This window comes from Anser anser (genome assembly GCF_964211835.1).
Source record: "Anser anser genome assembly, chromosome: 5".
NCBI classification, from domain to species: Eukaryota; Metazoa; Chordata; class Aves; order Anseriformes; family Anatidae; genus Anser; species Anser anser.
Window position 1 is genome coordinate 31416030 of NC_139725.1, and position 18076 is coordinate 31434105.

The following is an 18076-nucleotide window of genomic DNA, read 5'->3' on the forward strand; positions in this document are numbered from 1 at the left end:
GCATGGTTCACAAAAGACAATGGTAAGGACTCCACTTGGAAAAAATTATATTTAGAGTATGTCTAAAATTGTATTTAGGGTATGTCTATTCTGCAGTTATTGTGGTGACTGAAGTTCTTCAGAAAGATATATCTGGATAAGTTTCAGCTAGCTAGCTCAGGTGCTGCTAGGACAACAGTCAGTGCAGCAGCACAGAGCTGAGAATGGGCTGCAAGAGTGTGCAGGAAGCTGAGTAAACACAGTAGTCAGCAAATGCTGAGCCCTGTGCTGCCATCACGGCACCAGTAGCCGTGTGCAGTTGGCTGGTGCCAGCTGTGGTAAGCATACACCTCTCAGACAGCAAAAAGTAGATAAAATTAACAGAACTTGGTGTTCCTCAGCTCATGAAAACTGAGCTCTCTTCAGTTCCTGAATAATTCAAGTGTCTATTTCACCTGTGCATCTTTCCAGGCCAAAGTATACTTTGGTCATATAAAATGAAAACTCTTTTCGTTAACTTCTCATCTGTGTGATATGACTGCTACATGAACACAAGAAACAGATGCAAGACGGATGCTAGAAATCATGTTCCTTGTTTGCTGTGCATTTGGCACATTTCTATGTACTGCTCCCTTTCTATTTTTCCTATTGTTCACATGGCCATGTCACAGACTAACAGCAGAAGGAAAAAGAAATTAAGGGAGAGAATGTAATGCTAGTAACATAAATGTAAGTGCAGGGATTGAAGGGCAGAGAAACAGAAGCAATCAGTTTGACCTTTTTTTTTTCCTTTCCTTTCTTTTCTTTTTTTTTTTCTTAATCTAACAGATTTCAGGTTTATGGTATTCCTTTGAAGACTGTGAACAACTGCATCTCTGGATCAGATTCTGCTCTGAGTTACATTAATGTAAATTTAAAGGAAATCCACTGGACTTTAAGGATATGACTCTGCTTACAGTAAGGTTGGTATGAAACGAATGAGCCAACGTAAGATTCATGCAAGTGCTGGTTCCATCTACTCTTGGTTAGGAAGTGTCTTCTATCTTGACTGCTGTGCTCTTCATTTTAATGTCTGTATTGTCTATAGGTGTGTATGTATCTGTGCACATGTATTTGTGATATATGTTTAACTACACACACACACACAAGATGATACAAATGAGCAAACTACATACTCTCACTTTCAGGGATTTTGGCAGATACCAATATGCCTGTGCCTCCCCTCTGGAAACCACCTGAAGTTTGAGTTTTTGGTAAATATAGAAGAGTGGCAAAATATTATAAATGTATCTGCTCTGTTCTTTCAGAGAAAAAAGGACTGGTTGTGGAATGAATGAATGTTTTCATCAGTTAAAGTACACTTCTCATTGACAGCGTTAAGTCAAAATATCATTGATTTGACACTTGATGGATTATAAAACACCAGCAGGAACAGAACAGCAACAGAAAAAGATTGTCAATATGGAAAAAGCTCGAACAAGGCTTTCTCCTCACAGGTGAACATAACTCTTGCATTCCCTATTCTACACTATAAACACACAGAGGTATTTTGTAACATTTTGTAGCACACTTAATTCTGAGGGCAGATTATTAATGTAATCTAAACATCAGTAGCATCATTCTGGATTTACATCCATGTACCTAAGAGCAGAATCTGGCCACTGATTATTCTAGGCCTAAAGTCAATAAAGAATTTGAGGCAAGCTCCACGACTGGATCCTCTCTTATTTTTTTTTTTAAGGTTTATGGAAAGAAAAAAAAGTTGAAAGAACTCTCACAGACAGTACTGTGCTACCCCAGAAAAAAGAAGAGGAATCCATTTGGGCAGGCTTCATTCACATATTAGAACAATATGTATCCAAACTCTTCATTAAAAGGCTGAGATTTTTATTCTGGTATCAAAAATCTCCAATTTAAGGACTACGCACTGCCCATATAAATGTCTATTTTCCCTTTGATTTAAATGGGGTCATGATTTCACGCTATTTGATGGCATTATACACATCAGTAAAAACACAACCTTAGAACCTAATCTTGCCTCTGCTCCAGGAGTATTTTCACCAGCATTATGACAGGAAAACATAACCTATATACTAAATCTGTTTATAGACTTCACTTCTGACTGTAAACAATGCTGGATCCTGCTCCCACATAACTTCAGTAAGTTTTGTGAGAGGCACATACTCATATTTTGAATGTGGCACATACTCATAAGACAATTTAATCCACAGGATTTACTCCTACAACAAAGTTCACTCAAGGGTCTCTTGAAAATCCAGGAAACAGAGATTTCACAATCAGTGAAGGACTTTTCAGCTAGGACATACCTTTTGAATTCTGCTGCATGCTTCCTCCTTTCTGGGAAAGTCGCTGGGAAGGGAGTCACTCTTCTCCATTGCCCATGGAACTTTAATCAGTATTGCTTTGGTTTATTTCAAGAGAAGCTATTGAAAAGCACACAAAGTGTCTCACAAGACACTACAGAGAGAAAAATCTGGGCGACACAGAAAAAAATGCTGTGAATTAAAATTTAAAAATGGAAAGAAAAGTATAGGTGAGGTATTTTTCCATATCATTTCTTCCATGATTCTGCTCCTCCATCTGTTTTGTCTTTGATGTCTATGACTTGCCATTCATATGCCATCCCTATGCTTGGAAATTGCTATCCATTAAGTGAAAGGTGAAGGAAAAGTAATTTAATAATAAAAAAAAAAGGTAGAGTGGAGTGAGGAAAAGATGAAGGGGTGCAGGAAGGAAGAGATCTATTGAGTGTAAAGGTATCCAAAGGACGGATGATGGAAACGTGTTCCCCAAGGTCATGGTCTTCAATGGATCTGCTTGTGTCTTCAAGCTGTTAAAGACAAGTGTAGCAGATGTACAAGAAGATCCAAACTCCACATGGTACAGTAAGTGCAAAATGCAGAAGCCATCACACCAAGGGTTTCCTTGTCTTCAGATAGAGTCCGCCCACAGTGGTTCTCTAGAAACAGTTCTATGATCAAGTAGACATCCATTGCTTTTTTGTGTTTTTTTTTGTATTTTTATTTAAAAAGTATCTTTTTTTTCTAATAATATATAGAATATATAAATAATAATAATTAAAAAAAACCTATTTGGGTTTTCTTTCATGCTCTCCAACCCATCTGTATTTTTTGTGGTTTGCTGATATATATATTAAAAGACAACAAAATCAACTCTGCTCACTATTAAAAAAAATATTAAATCCACCTTTTATGTTTCCAGAGAGAAAGAGAAGGGAGGGGAAGTGGGAGAAAAACAAATTAAAATTAAAAAAAAAAAAAAAAAAAAAACAGGAAAATCAAAACCTTCTGTCTCTTCGAAGTAGTTGTCAAGAGCTTTAAGCGCTTGTGCTTTCAGTGTACACCCCACAGGAAAAACAACAACAAAAACAACAACAAAAAAACACAAAAACCCAAGGACCTAAAATTAAAAAAAAAAAAAGAAGAAAAAGAAAAAGGTAATAATAATCCTAGTAGTAAAATGGACAGCAAATTGCTCAGAGTTTGTGCGTCTTTTTAATTATTTTAGCAGCCGCCCTTTTTGTCTGCAGAGGGAGAGCTGCCACCACAGCCACCTCCTCGGCTTGAGAGAGGCTCTTCTGCATCGTCCTCGTCAAAGCCATGAAAGGTCGAGGTGTCGCTTTCTGACGTGGAACCGAACAAGTCCTCCGTAGTGCGTGCTGGCGCTGCTTCGTCCCTCCTGCCTTCTCTTCCCAAATGAGCTGACATGTATGATGAATATATCAGCACATGGGTTAAGCAACAGGCATCATCATCATCATTTTTTTAAGCATCATTATTATTAAACAATACAGACTATCGAGCTCATAGGTGTGTGCTTGTATGTGCCCGCGCACCTCAACATCATAACTTGGTAGAACTGCAGTAAGAAAAATAAAAAAGGATCAGTTTCTGTTTCAAAGAAAAAAAATCTACAAATAACACAGGTGCCCATATCTATGGCAGCGAAAGGGTTAATCATATTTTCCTCTCTTCAAAAGACATTAAAATATTTTCTCATGATTACTTAGATCAATTTTAAAAGATTTTTAGACCGTATAAGTAATTAGACACCATCAGAGCTTCTAAGCACAATGACCGTCCTTCAGACTGGCATCAACTGTCACAAATGTACTGCTATAGAAATGTAACCCATTAGACATCTCATCAGCCCCAGGACTTTTATTCCTGTCCTTCACCTGATCCTAAACAGCCTCTTCTATGGACAAAATGAAATATATTTTGAAAACTAAGTGAAAGTAAACTAAATAAATGCTTTTATTCCAATTTCATGTCATCTCCTTTAAAAATACGCCCCAAACAAACAAACAAACGGACACAATTCAACAACTAAAACAACTAAGATGAGAAGTGACCTATCTTGGGGAACACTGAAAAGTTCAAAAGTGTGCATTAATCCAACTTTCAGTATGGAACAGGAAATTCTCCACATGGAACATCAACATCAACAACAACAAAAAGAAGACTCTTGAAAAGAGAAGTCAAATACTGGTATCTGTGAAATTGAGGTTTATTTTCTCCCTCAATCAAACACATTATGTGATTAATAGCATAACCTTCAGAATCCCTCTCCAAGAAAGGTAGAGAAAAAGATGTTTCTTGTGCCCCAGCAAAATGAAAGGGTCAGTTTGTATGGGACAGCTGTTTTATTACTCGGAAACACTAACATGACATTAAGTAACCAACTGTTTTGTCCCCACTCCAGCTACACCAATCAGCCATATAACTGCGTGGTTAAGTACACTGCATTGCTTGAGAAACGAAGAATTAAACCCTGCTCACAAAAATAAAATGGATATAACAAAATAATTGGTAGATGAACCACCTTACAGAGATGTGGTTTTACTCGTTTTGTGAAGGGAAGAAATAACATAATTTCCATGACCTCTCTTTCAGTATAATGAAAATGTTGCCCATTATCAAGAAAGAGAAAGATGGCAGCCACCAAAGAGTTTTCATTGTTTTAGTTTACAGATTAGTGTGTGGTTGTACCTTAATTGCTTCCATCACACATCAGTCACACCATTGCAGACCCTTACGAATGACCCAGGTGGGTCAGAATTTGTACAAGGATAGCATTTAATGGAACTGATTTTGCACAATTTAGGTTACATGCGGATCTACTTGTTCTATCACACTAAGCCATCAAGGGATTTAATGTATTTGTGTTACATTCTGATATAATCACCATAGCAATGTTTAAATAGCAAAATTTGTCTCACTGCGCCGTATCAGGACAATGCTGAAATGAGTTATATTGAACTACAGCAATCAAAGGGAAGAGGAATGATCTTCCAAGATGGCACCACAGACCACATGAGCTTCCCCCTTTAGTTATTAAGAAGCAAATGCATATACACTAAAAGGTCCATGCCACTGACTATGCAGGATTCATAAGGATGCCCCTGGAGAAAACCAAAGGGGTTACCATTGGTCCTCTGGTGACCAGTCAGTATCACTTCAGAATATCTTCAGAGGTCACAACAACTGCAGAAGGCAATTTGTCAGTGAGAGCTGTCTGCTCCCACTGAATCTGGTAAGAGGTTCACTATGAATTTCAGCAGGAGTATGAGAAGGCCATTCCTTCAGCACAAGAACACTTCACATAGCATTTCAGCCATCACGCAACAAACATCTTCCAGTGACCACAGAACAGAAGCTGCAGCAGCAATACTGAATTTCAAGGTCTCTTTGGTTTTCAGATTTACATTTTATGGTCTTATCACCACTAGTATCACCACTGTACAGAAATATCACAACCGGAAGCTTGGACCAAAGCTGGAATATGCAGTTGTTAGAGGTCTCCCATTCCCTCTACCATCACCACCACCTCCCACACAAACTCTAAATAACTGCTCAGCTGGGATAAAATTTCAAAAAAAAAAAGAAAAGAGAGAGAGAAAAAGAGAACAAAAAGGGTTGGGGAGGAGAGAGAGAGAGAGAAAGAAAGAAAGAGAAAAAGAAAGAAAGAAAAAGGAAAAGAAAAAGAAAGAAAGAAAGAAAGAAAGAAAGAAAGAAAGAAAGAAAGAAAGAAAGAAAGAAAGAAAGAAAGAAAAAGAAAGAAAGAAAGAAAGAAAGAAAGAAAGAAAGAAAGAAAGAAAGAAAGAAAGAAAGAAAGAAAGAAAGAAAGAAAGAAAGAGGAAAGGAGGGAGGAAGGGAGGGAAAGAGAAAGAAGGAAAGTGACGGGAAGGGGAGGGGAGGGGAGGGGAGGGGAGGGGAGGGGAGGGGAGGGGAGGGGAGGGGAGGGGAGGGGAGGGGAGGGGAGGGGAGGGAAGGGAAGGGAAGGGAAGGGAAGGGAAGGGAAGGGAAGGGAAGGGAAGGGAAGGGAAGGGAAGGGAAGGGAAGGGAAGGGAAGGGAAGGGAAGGGAAGGGAAGGGAAGGGAAGGGAAGGGAAGGGAAGGGAAGGGAAGGGAAGGGAAGGGAAGGGAAGGGAAGGGAAGGGAAGGGAAGGGAAGGGAAGGGAAGGGAAGGGAAGGGATAACAACTGTCCAGAAATAAAGACAACTCGAAATGGGAAAAACACAACTGCCTACATTTTAAAAGAGAGAAGAGGAGAAAATGGAGAAATAAAAACCTCTTTAAACAAAATTAATGATAGTCATCTTGTAAGAGGATAATTCTTGACAGCTACCCCCATCCCTACCCTGTAATTTCCTCCCTCTTTCTTTTTTGGATGAAGAAATGCATGAAATGTGTAATCAATGGAAATGCTTGTCATGCAACTTTCATAAATCTTGTAAGTAATTTATAGTTGTAATTGCAGCATTTGAAGACAGAGCCCATTCTTTAACATTGTCATAGGATTTTCTCCTTCCATTTAAAGAACAACTAGTACATGTACCAATGTTCACGGAAGCCAATAAATACATTAAAACTTTATATTTCGTAAGACCCCATTAGCTTAAAATTGTGAATCCAACAATGGGTTTTACAATAGAAAATTTCCCAATCATCCCTTCCCACAAACACAGGCAAGAGGTAAGACCTCATGTCCTATTCCCTCCCAAATGTGCTGCCTTTCTTCAAAATTTTCAGGAGGAGAAAAAATGAAAACACACAAATACTTTTGTACAAGAAAGTTGCAAGAAGGAGTCACCTACCAGAGCGCCCACAGTCTGAGCATGATACAAGTTCCTCAGGCCGGCCACTTTTTTTGTTCATATTGGAGCCTCCGAGGCAGAAGTCACAGTAGTTATTGGGAATGATGACCCCGTCTGGTCCTTTCTGGGCTGCAGTCGGGTTAGAAATCAGATTTACTTAAAGAGCATTCACTTTGGATATTTCCCACTTCTCTTTGATATAATGCTGACTTGGTGAGTATGCAGGCCACACAAAATGTTATCAATTAAAACAAAAATTGGACTGCATAAATCACCTCCATCTTAAGTACACTGTATGCTGTAGCTCTTTTGCCTGAAATGCACTTCACCATTTCCCTTACAATGCAGCTGGGCTGGTCCCTCACCAGGACATGCTGCCAGAGATCCCTGTGCAGTTCAGGGAATTCATAATACACACAAGCATATAAACATACCCTAATGCAGAACCAGGCCTAAGCTGTCGGTAAGCCAAGCCTGTTTTTTCAGACAGCAGCCATAAATGTAAACACACAAAGTACAACTTCAGAAAGGAAAAGCATGTTCCCCAAAACTCAGAAACCTACAGCAGGGAGATGGAGGGAGAGGCACCCCAACTGGTTTTATTTCACGTTTTCTTTTTGAAGAGATTACATCTCATAGTGGCAGGGTCTCCTTAGTCAGAAAGTTAGTTCAAATGCCTAAGAATATGCACAGTCAAAGTCATCTCTGGATGACGCACCCCAGGGTTATGCTACCTGCAGCAGGGTTTACGTGCCCTAGAGGATGCTGGCAGGGCAGCAGATCCAGCCCAGGTGAGCACCCAGCAAAGGTGCACAGGGTCAGCCAAGGGCAGAAGTGAGCACACTTTCAGCCAAGAAAAAAGGAGGGAGGTTAGGTTCTTATTTTCCAGCTAGGAATATTGGAAAGGAGCAGGCACACAGTGGGGCTCAAGTAGAAGGGGAGGCTGTTCCTCTAGAAAGGAGAAATGGACAGAAATCTTTAGCATCTCTGGTTGAGCAGAATATCAATGTCTTTTTTTTTTTTTTTTCCTCACAACTGCCATTTTCCTCCTTTGCTTTCCAGAGAGAGAAAACTTCTTGTTCCTCCATAGTATGACCAGGAACCATGAAAGGGTGAGGGAAATGGCAGAAATGGCTGGTCTTGGTTTTTCCTTTTTTAACTTAGAAATAAAAATTCCAGTGGTATACCTGGCCTAAGCCTACCCCATGTGGATTGCTACAAACTAGAAAATGAAGACCTTTAAACTGCGTCATCTATATTTAATTATCTTTTTAATGCATATTTTGTAACTTGCAGATTTTTAACAGATGTTTTGACAGCCTTTATTAATGATCTTTTTGTTCACATCCAAATTTCCCCCAAAGAACAATGACATTCTAAAGGGCTTCTGGTAGCAGTCCAAGACATACAGTTAAAATTAAAATTTCCTCCGAGTTCAATCGTTTTTTTCTGGTTTGGGTGCATCTAGTTACTCATTCACTTCCAGCTGTTGATTATTTGAGCTTTTTGGAGATTGGTAGCTGAAAGATTGCAAGTAAGGTGAAATTAAGAGAAAAAAAATTAAAACCATAGCACTGCAAATACAGCATTATCTTCCTACATGATCGTGAAGTCCATGATGTATTTACTAAACAATGGGTTTTGCTCTGAAATGGTGCTGGTTAGCAGATCCTCATTCTCCCAAAACCAGCCATAAGCTCCCACAGTTAGGTTAGCATCCTGCCAGTTAGCAGAGAGGCATTTAATACACGAGTGCAAGATAAGCAGAAAAGAACTGCAACCAGGTGGAAGCCTAGCACACAGACTCATTTTAAGAGCTGTAACAAAATGGTCATAAAGTTGCTACTTGTACTTTTTTTATTTTATTTTTTTATAAAAAGCAGATCTCCCTAACATTTATTTTTCCCACTGCAGCCCCACTCTGAAAAAGTTAAGTCATTATTTCTTTATATTTTGCTGCATCTACAAACAGTTCATATGCAATACAAGCTCAGCAAGTCCAGCATCCAGTGATTTTTTTGTTCCTTACTACTTCACTTCTCATGCGAGTTTCTTAAAGCGCCTTACAGCTACTAAGAACCTAATATTAACCCTCAGTGAAGTCCAAAGTGCCTTTTGCCATCTAGCCAAAGTATTACTGGGCCCTAATTAAATTTCATGGTGAAGAGGCACCATTGCATTTTACAGCTGGAAAGACTTGGTAGTAGGGTGATTAACTGGCTTCCTCAAAACACAAGAATTCTGTGGTGAGGCCACAAATAAAAACAACCATTCAAGGTGCCTGCCAGTGTACTAAGCAAAGAGCTCTACTTCTACATGGTGTAGAATCACGTAACTGGCTTAATGTGCAACATACACTGACTTAAATTTTTCCAACACAGCTCACGAACCTAAGACCCACCAACAGTCAAACTGGAAATGGGACAGGGGAACTCATGAAAACACGTACACTGACCAATTCATCTACAGTGTGTGGCACACGTGGAGGGTTTTCATTGGCTGTGATGAAGCTGAAGGGATTGTCCTAGACTACTGGCAAGGGAAAAAGCACACTTTTTAATCATTTCCTTTTACTTTTTTTTTGGGTCTTCTGCTTTCATTTAATTTTTAATATCAGTGTCTATGTGCTCATCTATTGCTCATCACTCATAATATGGACCTCGCTCAGCTGACTCTGATAAGAGATGCCAGTCCTGAAAAGTTGTACACAGATTAGAATTCCTGAAGTTACACCAATATTGTCTTTAATGATGCATATTCACAGCCAAATACACCAGTACAGGCAACGTCTTCAACGCTTTTTCATTCTAATGGGTACAAAAACTGGAATGAAGCCTAACTCAAGCTTATTTTCTTGATCAGTAGTGTACAGTGAATTAAGCCTCAGGCTAAATCACAGAAAGCTTAAGAATAAAAAGATTTGCAGATGACAGTAAGCAGAGTTCTTACTTTCAAAGAATTTTTTGTGTATGTCCTCAGAGTTTTTACTTCTATTTTACTGTAGTTCACAAATGAGGAGGAAATTAAGAAACAAAGCAAAGATAGATATAATGTACAATATTCATGAGAAGCATATCATACACCAAAAGCCCAACCCTAATCCCTCCCCTTTATCAATAAAAGTATTTACAATAGTAAGTATGGGAATGGATGCACAAGTGAAAGCAAGTAAATTACTAGGGACTAATGTGTTGCTGCTTTTCATCTGAGACAGAGTAATTAACTAGGTATACACTTTTTGCACACATTAATCACAAAGTAGAAGGTGCTTGCTTAAGCCACATGATAGCTCAGCTAATGAGAAGTAACTCACCAAGGTGTGCTAGCTCAATCATTTTGATCAGGTGACTACAACCAAGGATTTTGTCTGAAAAACGTTCGCCCAGAATCAGAAACAGTTTTAAAGCAAAGCCTTGAAAAACGACTATGGTCTTGTCCTAGCTTACACAAAACTCCTCTGATTTTCTTTTACATTACAAACTGGTACAACAGATCAAAAGCTTTGAGGAGTACTGCCTGAGCTAAGGTGCTCTCATGGGGGGGTACTTAAATCACTGCCTCTTGCATTTTCAACTTGGTCTCACTTTCTTGTTTCATCAAAGGCCCTGTCTTCATCTACATCTGCCCCCAAATAAGCAGTGTATACTGGCTTTAAAAATCCTTTTTAAAATGCATTGAGTAAGATCTGCACTGGTCAGATGATGGTTTAACCGTACCTGAAAGCTGATTCATGTGAAGATAGGATGCAGACTGAAAATGAAGTCAGTATTTCCAAATAACTTTGGCATGCTCTTATTCTGAAATACATTTTTTCTTCTAAGCCTAATCAAGTGAATTTCAAACTATATAATGCTAAGCTGAATAAATTCCTTATTAAAATATAGTAACATCATTCACAGGAGTCTTCCTACAAAATATGTACTGTAAATTACATTAATGTTGGAGTATATTACATAGTAACTTTGCTCTGTAGACAAAACCTAAAATGCTAAACAAATTGACTGAGTTTAAGTATTTAAAATAAGTTCTATGCCTTCTTGATTTTTAAGGTAGGTGTTCTAACCAGAATTCTAGCTTCCTTTCTTCCCTCTCAAAGTAATCAAAGAATCTGGAAATTATTTTCCTGTTTTAATGACGAATGAAAGCTGCTTCTAGTGAAATAATGTCAAGAAATTAGGATTTTTATTTTCTCCTGGAGCCACGTGACACAATAAGAACCTCAGTTTCTAGCTCTCATGGCTGCAGAGAATAAATAACCTGAATGGAAGGCAAGTTCAAAAGAAGCAATTCTTGTCCCTTTTTTTAACCCACAAGTTCAGAACACAAATATTTTCAATAGGTTTCCTTCTAAATGAGACTCTTAAAAACATACAAACAAAAGCTAAATAAGTAGAACACCGTATTTTCTCAGTTTTCTGATTTCCAACTGAACTTATTTTAATGATTTGGATAATGATCTTTAAACACTTGTAGGTGGAAACAGCACTGAAAAGAAAAACTGGTTTCTCTGCTCCTTAGTACCAAATCACAGCCACATGTATTTCTTCAGCCTGTGGGTACAGCAGCTTGATACTTAGCTACGGTTTAAGTGGTGTATCCAGGTTTGCTAGCACTTTATCTCTATTTTGTATCTTGTCTACAAGATACAAGATTTCCTTGACTGGAAAGGCAGTGGAGGAGGAGGACTAGAGCGTGTGCCTCAGGGTCAGGGTGGGGGCTTGTGCCTTGTTTATTTAAACGATTACAGTGAATTGGCTACAATCAGAAATAAATGTGCTCCCAAAGGGATTTTTCCTAACACATTTTGTCCAGCTCTTACCTTTTTCTTCTGGGCTTGATCCAAAACCAATAAAGTCCATTGGAGGTTTTCAATTCAATTTGAAAGGCTTTGAATGAGGTCATTTACTCTGTTTGCAACAGAAATTTCCAGAGCACAATAGAGACCACGGGAACCTGCGTGCAGGCCTGAATCAAGTCAATGTGCTTTGCAACAGAGAAAAAGGGGTGGATTTGCTTTTTTTTTTCTTTTTAAATCTACAAGACCCTTTGTCTGCAGCTGGGGCCCAGTTTTCCTTTCCGACACCTCCCTTCTTGCTGCTGAAGCGCAAGCCCAACGCTCGGCCGCACACGGCCTGCCTTGGCGGAGCGCCTCAGAGGACCCGCTGCCATCTCATCCCAAGGCGCTGCCATCTTGTCCCAACCCGCCGCCCAAGTGCCCCCATGTGCCTGGGGCTGCCTTCCCCCCCCCCTGCCGCTGACAGAGCTCATCCCTCGCAGGTCTGGCCCGTTTCCATGGCGACCGGCGTGCCAGGCCGGGCTGCCTCTGGTCTTGCCACCTGTTATTACTTCATCTCTCGAGTGCAAGGAATTGCGGCGCGGCCCCTCGGCCTGCCGCTCAAAGCGCGTCTGGGGAGGACAGGCAGGCTCGAGCGAGAAATTGCGATGAAATAATAACAACGAAAAAAATGGTATTTAGGAGAGGGGAAGGACAGGCGACACGTGGACCCTGGCTTTTCTTCAAGCATAGCTTCTGAAGGAAAATGGAGGTCGAGGCCTGGCCAGAGATGCACCCATGTCTGCCTCATCATTGCTGGGGGTTAACGAACAATGGTGGAAGTCAGGGAGGTGGGCCCCAGAGGTGCTTCTGTGCTCAACGCCCAGGCCCAGACCCTGCCCCGGAACCGCACTATAAAACAAAAAATTTATAACCCCCGGTGTGGTGAGGAAGAGGCCAAGCAAAGCTCAGATGCATTCAAGGCTCTTGCTCTGTCACTTGTGCGGCCAGGCAGAGATGTGCACAGCCATTTCTGCGCTGTCCTCACAGATGAATTAAACACGGGGTTTTTGCACTGCGGTTTTCCAGGAAAAAAAAAAAAAACATAAATCAAACTGAATGAGAGGAAATGGTGAGTCTCTTTGGGCACGTTTCCTCTGTCATTAACAGCATAGATAAGCATGTGGGCTAACCCCGAACTGGGAAGTGTTGGGGCACTTGATACAGAGACCCTCCAGCAGGCTGCAAGCACAACTGAGGCTGGCAATGACACAGCTGTGCTGATGTGGCACAGCATTCAACCAAATAACCTCTGCTCAGAGTGTGTGTGAACCGGGTGTAGCACTGGGAAACTGCTGCTGTTGTGTTCCCGGTACCAAGCTAATCATTCCGCACAGCCCCATGGGCCCCACCACACATTGCGGGCATGCCCTTTGCTGGCAGCCAGAGAAGTCAGCTGTGCTACTGCAAGAGGTGCTGCAAGCTGCCCACCGCAAGTATTGCCAGTTCTCCCTAGCAACTGGATTTTGTCTCCTCTTTGGGTTAGTTGGTGCTGTGAGGAAAGAGGAAGCTCTCGCCTTCGCAGCTTTGAGCAGCTCTGACAGGCTGCCTTTCCTACATACCCCCTGCTCACGGAGAGTCACAGCCAAGGAGCGCTGCAAGCTGCAAGAAGTGAGTGCTACCAGCAGCAGGTACTTCTGTAGGAGTCAGAGGAAGCCTCTGATTGTGGGGGAAGGAAGAGCGTTTGATCACATCTTTTACAGGAATTGGTATGGCCCTTAAGTTGAACAGCTAAGGAATGAGTTGGGAAGCAGACAATGGAAGGTAAGCCAACAAACTACAGCATCAGCTATTGAGATCTAGCAGATTTGGGGTGTTAGTGTTCCTGCACTATAAGGCACACTTCATACAAATGTCTGTGTACTGATCTCAGAGGGTCTTCTGCAGGAGCACATAAGACACTAGCCAAAATCCCACTGCTCACAGTAAATCAATGAGAATAGACCATGCTGTAATTGTCCAGCACCCCATGAGAATTAACAGTAGGAGGTAAAGAATAGGCAAGCAGACAAAAAGTCCAACATGTTAAAATACAGATTTCATGATTTTGAGGGGCTCACAACAAGTCCAACATGTTAAAATACAGATTTCCTGATTTTGAGGGGCTCCTCTCCTGAGGCTTGGCTTCTGGCCATCGAAGTGCAGCATTCCTGTCAGCTCAGGGAACTCAAGGAGGGGTCATGCTGTCCAATATACAGGGCAGACCGACAGCATCCCTCAGCATTCATATAAGGATGGCCAATGTCTTCAAGTTGGTCCCAGTCACATGTTGTAGACTTTGGCTCTAGAAATTGTTCACTGGAGGAATGTGAGAAGGCAGAGCACCTAAGTTCAAATTGAGTCAAATCTTTGAGTTTTACTTAGTTTAAAATCTACATGAGGACAAAAAGCATGGAGATAGCACCTCCACAATAACAACAACAAAAAACACAACTTCAAACAAACCAGCCAAGAGACCCCTATGGGTTTCTGTACATAGGAGATAATTTTGAGATTTTCCAGTATTCTGCCACTCTAAACAACTGGTCTATTATTTCCTTAACATCTCAAAACACAGGCACAGAAGTCTGAGAAATTTACAACTGCAAGCAGAGTTTGAGTGGAAATCGTTATGCATCTCCAAAGTCTGCAATCATTACAGCTTCTTTTAGTATTCTGACTTTTTCTTCTTCATTAAAACTAGCCCTGGGAAAAAAAAATAGATTAAACTAATGAGAAGTCAAATCAAGGCAATGTACATATTTTCACTGAAAAGGCACCTGCTGCAGGGTGTCTTGTCACAAGGTGGGCATTGACGCACCCTTGCACTCAGACGTGGCTCCTATCATGGCCCCAGCGAGGATCAGCACTGAGGCAGGGAAAAAGTAGGCCTGATGTAGCTTTTCAAATTGATGCTGCTTGTGGAGAGGAACAAACAGCTCGTCTCCAACTGAGGGGCTGACTCTCGTCATTTATTCATGGCCAGCCCCCTGCCTGGATGGAAATAAAAATGTTTCAAAGCTGACTGTGTGGGGGAGCTGGAGGACAGCTTGGAGGCACACTGAGGTTAGCACATTAATTTTTTATCTCTGGAGACTGGGTATCCAATTATGCTTAGAGTACACAAACAACTTTGGCTGGTCTCTCCAGTAGAGATTTATCCACATCATAAAATCGGCGATGCAACTGGGCACAACAGCCTGATGCCACGAAACAACATAAACAGGTGGTTTTATAGGTCAGATGTGCAAGCTCTCAGAGTGACAGGAGCTCACAGACCTGCATGCTCATTAACTAAGCCTATTGCAGGTACGGCCCAACTTGCACACCACAGCTAGGCCAGCAACAGCCAGCACAATGTGCTTTATTTAGGATCGTCATTGGCCAAAGTGCTTGCGGGCATAAGTTCAGCTGCTGTTTACAACACAGCTGCCTTTAACCAACGTTTCACACAGCAAAATACCACTGAAAATTCTCTTCCTTTAATGGGGAGGAAGTTTTTCTCCATGTAGACAGACTATCTTATTCTCCTGGGAATTAAGGAAGTTCATTTATACTCATGCACTCATTCACACACACATTTCAATAGATAGAAGTCTAATGTAATTCCTATATCAGAAGTGTCTCCAAATTTGAGCACCAGCTGCCCCCAGAGCTGGCCTGTACCCATAGAGTGAGATGGAATAAAACAGCAGGTGTTTTGTGGCAGTCTTGGATGCACCCTGGGCTCACAAATCTCACGCTGTCAGTGCCAACATGTGGAGGAAAAGGCAGCAGAAAAAAAGGCTGAGAATGGTGTGGGATCCTTCATTTTTATTGGCGGACTTGAGGAAAGGGGAGTTGCCTTTTTTAAAGGTTTTCTATAATCTCCTTCTCACAAGTCCATAGTCATGCCAAAAATCAGAACGTATGTTAGCAATAAATGGGTGTGTAGGCAGAGGCAAGACTAGGCACTGAGGAAGGGCTGTTTATCTGTGTCAAGGAGCAAGATAAGACATCCAAACAAAGCAACTGGAGCTCAAACAAAGCCCAGGCTAAGGTGTTTTAGGAAAGGCAAAGGGCAGAGAAGACTGTCAAACTATCTTCCCTGATGCAAAAGATAATCTATAGGAAGAAGGACAGAAGGAGAGCTGTAAATAAACAAACCATCTACACCTGCCAAGGACAGTGAGATGTGCCAGGGAGGTGAGACCTGGGGCTTGGGCCAATCCCCTTCTTTGATACACATCTGTTCAGCGGCTCTCAGTTTCAGATAGATTCCTCCTATCTAAATCTCTTTTCTGGGATAAAAAATTCCTGGATAATTTACTGAACTTCCCGAACTAGTCTGTGCATGAGGATAAGAGTAAAGGTAAAGGGGTCTGGGTGTGCAGAAAGACACGGAGCCATCAGCTCCTCAGCTGGCACCAGCCAGGGCATCTGTAGCAGTACCCAGTAGGAGCCATTCTCCAGAAAGCTCGCTCCTGCATCAGCAAGGCTGCCATTACTGCGGGCACCAGAAGGAGCAGAGACTGCAGAACAGACGTAGGTACAAAGGAAGGAAGTTCACGCTGCAACTGCCCGCCTGAACTTCACTGACCCAGTGCTCACCTCCCACAGCATGAAAAATTCCAAATGGCTCGTTTGAATTTGCCTTGCTTTTGCTAAATCAGGCTGCTTATATCTCTCTGACACACTGCTAAGCAAATAACCAGACCCTGCTCTATACCATATCTCTGGTCCTCCTGTGCAGTAGGTTGCGGATTAGCTGTTTGGATTAACATCCCCCCTCCTCCCTCCCTTTCCCCCCAAGCCCATGCAGAGAGGATTCTTGAAGCCCGAGCCCTGCGACACTGCAGACCTGTCAAATCTAATTCATAGCACATGCCTAGCAGTTCTTAGGGGAGAGGAAAGATCTGATGCTCTGGCTCCCCACCATCCCCCTGTACAAAGGGACCATTTAATGACTGCACATTAGCAATGTGGACAATTAGCATTCACATGGAAGATAAATGGCAGCATAAATTAAATATCGCCAAGTGAAAGAGCAAAGATGCAAGATCTGAGCTCAAGGCTGTAAACAAATAAACAGGCAAAAAGGAACAAACAGCCACTGCGACAGCTAAGCCATTTGGGAGAGTTACCTTCCGGCGTCTGGGACTTTCCCCAGGGGTGATCTTCACATTCGCATGGCTGTTGCCTGTACCTCACTGGCTCCTGGCTGGTTGTTAAGCAGATTCCTTCTGCTCAGGAGGCTGGATGTCAGAGGGTTTTACCCCACTGCTTTTATACTTCTGCCTATTTTGGGATCTGTGCATCAGCAGCTTCCCTCTGCCACACTCATTACATGGGAGCTCTGGGGAAACACAAGCCAGAGCAGCTCCCATTCTACCCCTTCCCATAGTACATAACAAATCTTTCTTTCCATGGGCCAAGTCCTGCTGCTGCTAATCTCTCCACAGCTTTTCTAGCTCCTCTTCTCACTAACTTCTATCAATTCCTAAGCACCAGAAACATGGGGGCTGAGACTGCCCTTGGCCTCTGTGAGAAGCTGAAGGGTAATGGATGCTACCTTTCTTTGTCTGGGACCCTGTGCAAGGCCGTTATGAATAGTGACTCAATACAGACTTGCAACACACCTCTCAGATATGCAACTATTACTAAATACTGCAGGCACCAAAATAATAATGATGACAATGATAAACAACAACAGCAAAAATCAGAGGTATTGTAAATGCTAAGTAAACAAGAGCTACTGGCTGAACACTGACAGTCTCCAGTCTGCCCAAGCAGTCACTCTTAGTGCATTGACAGCTCAAGTTTATCAACAGCTGGAGGAGTCAAAATTACCTTTGCTGTGAACCTACCAAACACATGAATAACTGAAAGGTAGAGCATAAAAGTGACAGAAACACAGAGACTGCCAAATGGGATCACACTAAGTGGCCCTTCAAGCTCAGACAGTGGCTAGCAGCAGATGCTTTGGAGGAAGGAAGCCCTCCCCCCCTCCATCTCTGGGGACAATTATCAATTATCCTCCTTAAAAACAAAATGTTTTCCTACTTCCATATTTCTTCCAGCTCTTCCTAATACATTATAAAATGTTTGCCTGGATATTTTTCCCCATAAACATTTTATTGCTTTGTCTGCATTGTTCCTTACTT

General features: G+C 41.6%; 1 protein-coding gene across 12 annotated transcripts in view; it reads right to left on the reverse strand.

Annotated features, from left to right (window-relative positions):
• Positions 1 to 18076, reverse strand: part of DPF3 (double PHD fingers 3) — a 170606-nt gene that overhangs the window by 34587 nt on the left and 117943 nt on the right. For 8 of the 12 annotated variants that reach the window (XM_083839354.1, XM_083839353.1, XM_083839358.1 and 5 more), the window contains one exon: positions 7121 to 7249. In XM_083839354.1, coding sequence (XP_083695480.1) covers positions 7121 to 7249 — 129 coding nt within the window. Of the gene's footprint in view, positions 1 to 2306; positions 3722 to 7120; positions 7250 to 18076 lie in introns of all 12 variants that reach the window. The other 4 variants (XR_014585388.1, XR_014585389.1, XR_014585390.1 and 1 more) reach the window with 1 other exon arrangement.